The sequence below is a fragment of the Spinacia oleracea genome, chromosome 2 (assembly GCF_020520425.1).
Source record: "Spinacia oleracea cultivar Varoflay chromosome 2, BTI_SOV_V1, whole genome shotgun sequence".
Taxonomy (NCBI): Eukaryota; Viridiplantae; Streptophyta; class Magnoliopsida; order Caryophyllales; family Amaranthaceae; genus Spinacia; species Spinacia oleracea.
The window spans coordinates 7,103,600-7,115,842 of NC_079488.1; the positions used below are offsets into that span (position 1 = coordinate 7,103,600).

Consider the following 12,243-nt stretch of genomic DNA (forward strand, 5'->3'; position numbering starts at 1 on the left):
TTATATTATACATCGCAATTTTTAGATTGTACAGTATATTTTTCATTATAATTACTCCGTACAAAATGCTACTCGATAGTTGATATCATATTCCAATGAAGAAATTGTTTTGAAATTTCTCCCATTATACCGAACAAACCCTAACTAATTTTGCCAAATAGTAGTCAGATTTTAAAACCCTGATGAAAGAAAATTCTGGAGGCAAGATACAAGAACAGTAAATATATGAACAAGCATTGAAGTTGGAAGTTTTAAGAAATTGGACACCAAACCAAGCATGGTGATGGACGTAACCAACTGGGACGAAGACGCCTACAGAAACACCATCCTTCAAGAGAGAGAATCCCAATGTCGAACCGTCTTCCGTACCATTTTCGCTCCTTCTTCTTCCAACCCTAACCCCGACACTGTCGTTGCTGCTTCCAGCGATGGTTCCGTCGCCGCGTATTCTCTCTCCTCCATACTCTCCACTCTCGTATGATTCCTTGTCTGCTCAATTTCGATCTTTCTCCTTTATTTTATGTATTTTTGTGGTTGATTTTTGGTTAATTTCTTGCAGGAATTGCGCAATGGCATCTCAAACCCTCAACAGTGAGTTTTGCTTTACTTTGTGGATTAATTAGTCAACATTTTGGATATTAATCGTGTAATTAATTAATTATATGCTGATTGATTTTTGTTGAATTTTGATTTTGATTTTGTTTAGAGTGTTTGCTGCTGAACCTAATTGCTTTCTTCAAGCGCATGAAGGTCCTGCTTATGATGTTAAGTTTTACGGCGTTGATGCTGATGCTTTGTTGATTAGGTTTGTTGTTGATTTCACTCTTTTTGCGCTGTTTTTGTTAATGATTGTTTATTGTATATGGAAATGCTTGTTGGATTAAGATAATTATAAAATTATCATAGGAAAATGCTACATAGTACTTGTTGAAATGCTTGTTTATATGATGTTGATGCTTTGTTGTTGATTTTGCTCGTTTCTTTCACGCCGTTTTTGTTAATGATTGTTTATTGTAAATGGAAATGCTTGTTGGATTAAGATAATTATCAAACTGTAGTAGGAAAATGCTACATTTGTTTTATAGTTCTGGGATCCTGTGATTTCTGTATATGCTAATTTAAGATGGATTATGCGAAAAGAACAATGTAGGAGAACTGCAAATTCTTGTTGAATTAAGATATTTATCAAATTGATTTTGCCCTGCTTTTGTTAATGCTACGTAGTACTTGTTGAAATGCTTGTTTATATGATGTTTAGTTTTATGGCGTTGATGTTGATGCTTTGTTGTTGAGGTTTGTTGTTGATTTCGCTCTTTTCGCGCTGCTTTTTGTTAATGATTGTTTATTGTAAATGGAAATGCTTGTTGAATTAAGATAATTATCAAACTATAGTAGGAAAATGCTACATTTGTATTATAGTTCTGTGATCCCGTGATTTCTGTATATGATAATTTAAGATGGATTATGCGAAAAGAACAATGTAGGAGAACTGCACGGTATATGACCCATTTATGTGTACAATAGTTATTTGGTGAATGTTGCTTAATTTTGTTATGCTTAAATATTTGGTTTTTGCTACTAGTAACAACCTCCTTTGCCATCAAATTCACTTAAACTATTATCTTGAGTTTTAGAATAAATTAGATGAGGTTATGATCACTTTCAGATGGTTGCTAGGATTAGAATACTGGTGAAAAGACAATAAATTCCTTCAATTCATAAGCCCAAGTGTCACGATCCACAAGAAGTAACCCGAAAACCTGGTTTCAGATTCTTTCGCGCTATAACTTGTAACTCTATTTCACCACTTGAATTTTTTAGAACCTTCGAAGTCTAATTGTTAAGGATAGTGATCATTGAGTTAACATTGGTTCATTAAATTAACAAGATTATATGCGGCCGTAGCTGGATTTTCTGATTTCAAAAGTTTTATTGATGTACTTTAAACGGAACAGATGAGCTGGTCGCTTCAAATTACCTTCCCAAGTCAGTACCCAAAATCTTAAATCGATTAATAAGATTCCTGCATACAAGAGATTGGGGTGTATGCAGCTTTTCCTATGCAGTTGCAAAGTGTTACTTAGAGCCTACCCCTAAAAGAAGGCTATATCTGTTAGACCCTTGATCCCAAAGCAGTTTTCTTCAAATAAGGAGGGACTTGACATTCAGAATTGTGTTTTTTTAGCATAGATCAGCTATGATTTGTTCCTGTGAATTTTTTGCTTTTGTTCCTGTGTTTTTGCATTTGCATGCATTAATGTATACAGAATGGTAACATGAGGATATGGGTTCAGAAAAGTTGAATAAATTTTGGAATTTACAATCCAGCTGTGGAGATGATGGTCGGATACGAGGGTGGAAATGGAAGGAACTTGAAGAGTCAGAGACACCTATACATGAACAAGGTGATCTTGCTTCCTAAGGCTTAGTTAAAATATTGGTTTTTGTAACCAAGCTTGTCAATCAGTCCCCTTTCAATTGTTTGACTCATGTATAAACTCTTTCTACATGCATGAACTGTTGCTTCAATTTGATGAGCAATGAACTCTTGTAAAAGCTTCTCTGGGGGAGGGGAAGTCCATGGCGAATGCCGAATGGTCAAAATGTCTTGGGTTTGCTATGCACCTGCAGGCTATGTTACTTCGACACGTCAATTTGGGGCCCATACCCGTGTCGACCCGACCTGATGCCGATCCGGGTATGGAATCCGTACCCGATCCGTGGCTGGTCAGTCGGACACGGCGGGCTAAAGGGAGGGATTTGTCAACCCTAGATCTGTTGATTAGGAGTCGAACTCACCTTCATTTTTGTTTGAACCATAGGGCTTTTGTTAAGAATGTAAATCCGAAATTAAAGATATGATTTTTCCCCATAGTCATTGCACCTGTGATAATTTCCGGCGACGGTGAGGGGGCGGTGAAGAGGTTACAGCTTGCTGCTTTATTTTTTTTCTCTTTTTTTAAAATCAGGCTGCCTGAAGTCTTTGAATTGGAAAGGGGAGGTGAGGGGGTAAAATATCTTTAAAAAATGTGTTAGTGGAAAGTGGAAACCCACGTGAGAATTACAGCTGTATTTTTACTTCACCTCTCCTTTTATTCTGATCTAAGTCTTTGACTTTTCCAATGCAAAATTTTCCAACTTTTTTGTTTAAAAACATAAAAGAGAACCACTTCTTTCTTTTCCCCTTTTAATGACAGTATAAACTGGAGTATTGATTCTTTTATTTATTTATTTTTTCCGTGTCCCCATACCCGTGTCTAAAATTAGGACAAGGTCCCCGTGTCTTGAAATTCTAACTTTGCCGGGTCCGATCCTCGGATCCATACCCGTGTCCGACACCCGTACCCGAGTCCGAGTAACATAGCCTGCAGGCTACCTTGAACATAATCTTCATGTAAAGAGCTTCACTTGATAAACATGAACTCTTGAACACTTTGTTATTTCTCTGAAGCCAGCAAATTCAGGTAATTTGCTCTTAGTTAGACAGACTTGCTACAAGATAGGTTGTTCTGATTCTGATAGCAAACTTGTGCTGACTGCTGAGGCATGTGCTACTCAATGTACGCCAATAAGTGTTATGAGCCTGAAAGATTCCCACAACAATAAGCTCAGTTGCTATTCTGTCTCTTCACAAGAGAAAAATGTCAGGTTAATCATGGAGATTATCAAAAGGCTCTAATCTTGTTAGGATTGAAGGAAGAGGACATGCCACTTATGCCGGAGTTCTATGGATGGTTGTAATTGTTCTATGAGTTGTGATGGTGTGGTGGGCATTGGAGATTTCTTTCTTTCTAAGGGCCTTTACTCTGGTGATAACTGATAAGTGAGTTGGTAGAGTTCTTGAGTGGGTAAAGCCATAAAGGGTAGATATAATTCAAATCTTACGTTTTTTCTTGTAATGTTCATGTTTTTCCGTGAAAGATTCTGCAGAATGGAATGGATGTTTCAATCTATATTCTAGGAGACACATACGTCTGTCTCGTCCACTGGATTTTAGAATTGTGCTTGGAGGGTGGTAACTTGGTGAGTGAACTGGGTGAAGATGATGTTTTGTTATCTTCAATGAGTGGTGGTAGCAGTTAGAGGGTGAAGTAGGCAAACTGGGTGTACTATTTTGGCGTTGGAAACTAGGGTTTCAGTCTCTGAATATTCGCATATTGAGGTGCTTAGTGCGGCAAGGGAGATTCTGGATGACGTGTGCCAGATCGCATGAGGAGGCGCCAAGCAATCACGGACCTCGTGGCAAGGGCACGCAATGGTCCGTTAAGACTGAAGAATCTCATTTGGCAGTGTGTGAATTCAACGATTTTAATTATAACTGCTTGCCTGGCATGAGTCCTAAGGTGGAGAATTAAAGCTCGAAGCAGTGAGAAATGTGGCTCTTTCCCACTATGAATGATCTACTATTACTTCGTCTTCAACAGAATGACCTGTATGTAGTAGATGGTGCTGCTAGACGGAGGACAGATATTTTTTGGAATTTAAAAGATAGGAAATAGCATATACAGCTGGGTATAGACTTAATTCATCTTCTGGAATCTACAATGACTTTGATATGCCAGCTAGGTGTTCACATTAAGCAAATTCAACCTAGACATTTTTAGCTTAAACAATAAGTACTATGGGCTATGGCCTAATATGGGTCCTGTCTGGCATTAGTTTTGCTGAGCGCCCAACTATTTGTTTTAGATTTTGGTGATAACCATGTACGAAGTATATTAGTGGCTTAACAGTCTTGCTGCGAGTTTGGTGTTCACATGGTTTCCTTCACTGTGAGTTGGCATATAATCCATGGAGGAGACTCTTTGGAGTGCATGAGCAGGATTGGGTCAGTCCTTCGAATATTAGAGATTGGATACAAATTCATTGTGTGGGGTTTGGAAGGAAGAAGGGGAAAAGGTTATTGTGCAAAAATGCTTGGATGACTATCTTGTGGTAGTTGTGGAAAATAGAATTGAATGGTAGCATCTTTAATCTAGTTGCGTCTCCCGCGATAGTTTATGGGATAAAGTAATTTAGTTAGCTTTATTATGGGGAAAGGCAGCTGGGGATTTTAGATTTTACACAACCGGGGAGATACAAAGGAATTGGGCCGATTTGTAATAAATAAGAATTAGTAACTAAAGAACTTCTGTTGTTTTGATGTATGTGCAGGCACCCATGTAAAGCCATCAATAGAGTTGATGAATCCGCAGCACAGGTGCAATTTTACTGCTTGCATTTAATTGAATTTTACACATGTAAACTTGTGTCTATTGTTATAAGAGTATATGGCCTTACTGCTTGCAAATGTTTTGAGTGCAAGAGGACTGGAGTATATGGCTTTGTGTGGAATTGTTTTGGGGAGTCAAAATGTCATTTTACTATCCACCTTGCGAGAGCATAGATATCAATTCTTGCTCTCGCAGTATGAGTACAGGAGGACTTTTTTTTGAGAGTGCAAATAGTTCTTTTTCCTTTATATTTGTTGATTATTTAAGAGATCTATTCTTTTATCCCAAATCTCATATGTTTGTAATAAGCTTTAGAGTTATTGAACTAGATTTTGAATTCAAGATACTATTTTTCTTCTGAACTCCTGGCGTCTTAAGGCTTAGATCACTACAGTATATGTCTGGTAATTTGGGTTTTGTGAAGACTTGAGATATGATATGCCTTATGATAAGTTTCAGTCACACTAAAAATTTGGAATAAGTCACTTTTGCAACACTTATCACTATTCACTTGTACCATCGTTTTGATACTTGGTGTGCAGTTCCATGTAAATATAAATAGGCTTAAAAAAATTGTAATGCACGCCCTTTGATTCTATCCATTTTCATGGATGACTTTATTCTTAAGTATGTTTTCTTTTATTCTTTACTAGGGGTCCGTGGTATGCTACATCGCCAATTTCTGAGAACAATGCAATTGCTGTTGATCACCAGGTTTTGAAATGATTGTCTTCTTAATTTTTCAGTTATTTTATTAATGGGTTTAGTGTTTTTTGGTTACCATTCTCCACTTGGTGCAATGTGTAGGGCAACAACTGCACTACATAACATTTCAACATTTCTGCTCTGTGGTTTTTGCACCTCAATGGGATGTTCGTTTTAGTCTTGCTTCTTATGATAAAAATAACAAAATTGACTCCTGTGGTGTTTAGATTTGTATATGGGTGTTGGACTTGGCCACTTGGGTATGTATCTAAGAGTTTTACACGGAATATTTTTACTTGAGATATGCGGACATGGTTAATTAGTGTGAATTCAGAATATGGATTCCAGGGCAAGACGATTTACAAATTGTGTATTTTTTTGTTGACTCGTTGATCATGTGATTTAAAAATTAAGTGTACAAAAAGAAATATATTGAACAAACTATATTGAAACGATAAGAAGAGTACTGAAATATGAATGTTGACATATATATTCTTTGATTTCCCCCCCTCCCAATACCTCACCTATCTCTCTATTTTGCCCTACGCTCAAGCAGCGTCTCATCTGTCACTTCCTCCGTTTCCTTTGTTTGTAGAAAAGCCATAACTCTTCTCTCTTTCCACCAACCAACCATGGGAAACAAAATGACCATTCTTTGAATCACTTCTCTCTTAGGATTGAAAGCCCTTATGATTTCTTCGTCCTTCTCGGCTGATAGACGAATTTACTTGTTTTTCTATTAAACATTTTCAAATGTACAGATTGTACACCTTAGGTAAAAAAAATGGAGCCTTCGACACTAGAGAGACGTATGACCGATGAGGATGTTTTGGTATTGTAGAGAGGAGGTAAATCTGATATTTGCTGATGATGAATGCCATGTTCATTATCTTTTCCCCTAGGCTGTTTGACCCATATTGTTTGCCCATACCAAGGTTAAAATGGTTACATTGGGGCTACCAGTCTACCAGGTTATGGATTCTTCTGCATTTGAGTGCAGATGAGGCTAAGGAGCAGAGGAAGCGACAACTTTGAGTAAATATGGATTGTTGGGTGGTTGCTTCTGTTGTAGTTTGGTTGTCTGATCTTTCATCAGATTTATCTTATTGTTTTTCTTTCTGGTTTATATTGCATGATTGAGCCTTGGATACTTTTAAAGCTTCAACTTATACACAATGGTTTCTAATACCACTAAATCGGAAAATTATGGAGTATAATATTTGACTAGATGACTACGTAATACTCCTTTCATCCCACTTGGTCGCCCACTTCTTTCTGGGTTGTCCCAAAAGTATGCCCACTTTAGTTGAGTAATGCACATTCAATTCACTTATCCAATTCCTATTATATTGACATACTAGTTGCTAAGCTCCTTTCATTTAACAACACTCCTTATTAGTTATTACTCCCTCTGTTCCCAGGGGAATGCTCATTTCTTAAGTGTACATATAGATTAAGGAATTGTGTTGTGGTGGAGAGTGGACCACTATCGAGTGAAGATGAATAAAACGTTGAAGAAGTGGGTTGTGTTATTCTATTTTATTGGCGTGAGAGAAAGCAGAGACTATAGAAAAATGAAAAATAGTGGAGCTTATATTCTTTTATTGAGTGGACCCAAATGGGCGATCCTTTTGGGTAACTAATATGGAAAAGAGTATTCTGTTAAGGACAAAGGGGCTGAAGGAGTATTTGTATGAGGGGAAGATGGAGATTTTCCTACTTGTGTGTCACAATTTCACAATATAGGCTTGGGCTACTTGATAGATACGGAGTATACAATTTTTTAGTTTAACATGTTTGAGTCATCATTCTCCATAGAAGGTATACTCACTTCCAGTTAATCAATGACTATCAACTTTAATGCTTTTCAACTCTTAAACAAGGCTTATATCATGTATAACACGTTTCGCCTTTTTGTAGTGATGTTAATGTTCTCTTTTTCTTCTATATCAGAGAGGATCTATATTTGCTGCTGCTGGTGATTCTTGTGCATACTGCTGGGATGTGGTACATATCTGGCTTCTTTAGCACATATGAAACATGTATATTTGTTCTGCCGGTTATTATTTGCATATATGGATTTTATTCTTTCACTATCCATTTTTCTGTAATCTGTATTGAGCTAAGGCCTGTCTTTAAAATTCTAGACATGTTTGTGTTCGGAATTTCATTCTTTGTGGAGTATATATGATGAGCCCAGATCCCCAGATACTCCTTTACCCAGTTTTTTCTGTATTTGACCACTCTCTTATGTATATTTCTCAGGAGACAAGTAAGATTAAGATGGTGTTTAAGGGACATTTGGACTATTTGCATTGCATTATTGCTCGCAAGGGCAGCAATCAGGTAAAATGTTGCATTACTTGTATGCCATATCTAAATGTCTTGACTGTTTGGAATGTCCCCTTTCAAGCTTTTTTCTAAATAAAAAGGAATAAAATAGATGCAAAGCTGACTAGTGCCACTTAGCAATGGAAATTGATTGTGTTTGAAATCTGCATAGTATGCAGATAAACTGATGAAGTAGAATACCGACTTTGATAAAAATATGTACCTCATTACTCTTGTTTGGGTTTCAGATCATAACTGGTTCAGAGGATGGTACCGCAAGGATATGGGGTATGATGTCAATTTCCACTCATGTTGGAAGATAATTACACGAACTTTTTTGCCCTTTTCTTTGGTGAATTACTATTATTGTCTCGTGGCTCTGAAAAAGACGCTTATACCAACTGATATATCCTGATATCTCTTAGACTGCCAAAGTGGAAAGTGCGTTCAGGTGATATCTCCAAAGCGAGAGAGTCTGAAGGAAGTATCCACTGTTAGCTGCATTGGTCTAGATGCAAGTGAGAGTTGGCTGGTAAAGTTTTGAGTGTCAGGCCTTCTGGTCATTGTATCTTTCATTTTATTCACCTCATGAGATTTGTACACATACTTGTAGTGAGTGTTATATACTGCCCGCTGTAAAAATTCTAATGACTGGTTCTTGTCATTTCGTCCTCGCTTGTAGAAGCATGTTTTCGCATATCCTTCTTTTTGTGGAGAATTTGTTGCCAATTGATTAGGGAGGTCAAAATGAATGAATCTTCCCTTGACAAATTATGACCAGCAGTCCAGCTGTATTATGGTGTATATATTCGACGTGTTTCACTTTGTTCGGCGGAAAATTCTGTATTACAGAACTAATCAGTTTTTCTAGCTAGAAAGATGTCGAATGATAGTGACTAATTGTATTATTGATTTAATTGACGAACCTGAATATGACTTATGTTGGTCTGACATTAAGAGTCTTAAGTTCTTTAGCACCTTGGCTTTTCTTGGTATCTCAATGGTGGTCAATCAGAGTGTATCATTAATACCTCTGCTTCCATTCCCAATGTTTGTTCTTGTTCTGTTGATTGTCTTTATATGAGTAGATTATTTTACTATCTACATCAAAGCATATGTATGGTGTGATTAATTGTGTATTTAGCCATATAAACTGTCTGTGTTTTTAGATAAGAACTTGCAGCCTAAGTACCTAAAATGTCTGCGCTATATCAGACGACTGCTATGACACTCCTGGCTGAAAGGCTTCCTACATATGCCTCAGTCAGACACTTACTTGCATAAAGCTTAATGGTATTATTCTTTTGCAGGCTTGTGGTAGCGGTCAAAGTTTATATGTGTGGAATCTTCTGGCGTCAGAACAGATTTCAAGGATCAGTACTCCTACAACTTGCCAAGATCTAGTATTTGATGACAATCATGTAAGATCATTTTCTGGTTAATGGCTGGGTACTTCGCTTGCCATGATTAAATTTCACTATTCCGAGTAGAACCTAACCGCCTAACCATCCTTCAGTTATTTGGAACACTTGCTGAATTTTCATTTGTGGCTGTGCTTGCATGACTTGAATTGGTGGTATTTAGTTTCACTGAAGCTTGTTGCTGAATTATTAAAACGAAGCTTTGTTTTTTTTCACGTCAGTGTATCCTTTGTTGATCGTGAAAAGCTGTCCTTATTGTTTTAACTTCTTGTCGGCTTTGTCGCCTTGAACAATCCATTGTGCAAAAGCAGTTTGCCTGATTTAACTTTGACTAGCCAGTCACATTCGTTAGCGGAAACTGTGGTTCAAATTGCCTTTTTAGTGATACTTTATGTGACTATCTCGAAGATCATAAAAATATTCTGATTTTTACTATATTTCTTGTTCGAGTGAGATTTTTTTCTGAATTGTTTTGTGGAAAATTTGGTTGTCTGAAATTTTTAGCGTCCTACTGAGTAGTATTGTTTCAGAAGGATTTTATGGAGGGTTAGGAGGTGGCTTACCCCTTGTCACACTTGATTCGTTGGGTGCTAGGGAAACTATTTTAGCATCGCAAGTTTCGACCTCTAATTTTAAATATTCTTCAGCTTGATTTGATTAATTTCAATTCTTACATGGCAAGCTTTTGATTTCTTTTTTTCTTTTTCGGGTAAGCTTTTGATTCAGAAACCCTGGTAGGGCTTTCTTGCTAATCTTATAAAATATCTCTGTGTTACTAATACTCATACTAGAAATAGGACATGATTCATTTAGACATCTACTACAGTTCCTTTTCAAATCTTATTATTTTTCCCTTAATGAAACTAAAATTTGCTCTTTATTTTAACTGGTTGAACTCATTTAGATTTATCTATTTCCATCAAGGAGTTCTGAGTTGACCAGAATTTTGCTTTATCACTAAATGTATTAGCAACTGGTGCTGACAGTCTGACACTCTGACAGTCATTCACTTCACATTTAGCTGTTTGCAGATGTATCGTGTTCTTCTTTTGCATTATTTAACTCATTTTTTTATTGGTCAGATTTTAGCAGTTGGAGCTTCATCAATGCTTAGTCGAATGGACATGAATGGAAAGATTCTATCTCAAATAAGATGTGCTCCCGAGTCGGCGTTTTCTGTCTCCTTACATCAGTCGGGTGTATGTTCCCTTAACCTTTTAGTTTTTGTCATTATTAAAATCCTTGCAACCGTTGCCAGTAATTTCAAACGGCTTATCGTCACCTGCTTGTTTATAGTACTCGTATTGTTAAGCATTTGTGGAAAATTTAATGTGAGTCGGAACACTCAGCTTCAGGTGTACTCATGTTTTGTCCTCCATTCATCCCATGCGGAGATACAAATTTTTCTGACTGTATTACTACTTGTCACTTAAACAGCGTTCCTATCATGGTTACAAAGCTTGCATTGTTTTATAAAAAAGAAATTTGTCTTTGACTATTATTGATCTTGTTATTCTGCATACCGGCGAAATGTGTGGAAAACCTAACATGGTCACTCGTTAATCCTTGGGTAGCAATTTTCATGGAGGTCTCACTGATGATGGATCATTTTCAATGTTATTTAGTGTTTTCCGCCTTGTTAATATTCTCATCACTTCAAATTTTACTGGAATTTGGGTGACTGGAACTTGTAAAAGGATTCCTCTTCTCTTTCATGTATTTTGCTATTGGTTTCCATTCCTGTATGCAAAGACCCTTCTTATTTATGCTGTTTCATAACTCTTCCAACTGATGTTTGTTGTCCAGGTGATAGCAGTTGCTGGGTACGCAGGTCTGGTTGATGTGCTGTCGCAGTTTGGAAGTCACTTGTGCACATTCCGATGCGCACCCGTATCATCATCCACCCTATGGTGATGTTTAATATGATTTTAGTTGCTTCAAATTCCATTTTAAGTGAAGGAACAGGAACAGGAACAGGAACGGAAGGTATGTAAAACTGTGAAATGGGAAGGAAAAAAAACCAAATAGAGCTCAATCTAATAGTTAATAATGTTATACTTCTATTGATAATTACTGTATAAATTTATAATGCAGTGTTGTTATTTTAAAGGGGGAAAAATTTTATTTTATTTTCCCAGAAGCAAAAATATTGGGTGAGTGTTCAATTTGAGGTTTGGGTCAGTTGTTAAAGTGGGCTTCAAGTACTCAACTGTGGAATTGGTTTGATCAATTTCAATTCACTTCAGTTGAGTATGGCTAACTTTGATTGACTCTTGGTTGTTAATTTTATCGGGTCCAAATACAAGTCTATACTACCTCCGTTTAGGGGCGGATCCAGGAATTTATACATGGGGGTCCAAAAAAATTATGATTTTCTTTCCTTTAGTGACTTAAAGTTGAAAGGTAAATAATCGAAATATTATAAACGCCTTACTAAAATATGTAACGAATTTAAGAACTTTAATGTTAGTTTTTCATAATAGTAGAACTCAATACCTAGTCCAAATTATAACAAAAACTTGGCATGATTTCATTTTAAAATGAAAACGAGTTTTTCATAATTTGAAGGAGAT

At 36.7% G+C, this 12,243-nt stretch overlaps 1 protein-coding gene across 1 annotated transcript; it reads left to right on the forward strand.

Annotated features, from left to right (window-relative positions):
- Positions 1-94: 94 nt before the first annotated feature.
- On the forward strand, positions 95-11,779 carry LOC110791408 (THO complex subunit 6). The gene is made up of 13 exons (XM_021996149.2): positions 95-475; positions 560-591; positions 707-805; positions 2,329-2,405; positions 5,155-5,200; positions 5,867-5,927; positions 7,872-7,925; positions 8,184-8,264; positions 8,498-8,537; positions 8,675-8,781; positions 9,560-9,670; positions 10,753-10,869; positions 11,477-11,779. The coding sequence occupies exons 1-13, from the start codon at positions 278-280 to the stop codon at positions 11,582-11,584; spliced, it is 1,131 nt and encodes a 376-aa protein (XP_021851841.1). The 5' UTR covers positions 95-277; the 3' UTR covers positions 11,585-11,779.
- Positions 11,780-12,243: the final 464 nt, after the last annotated feature.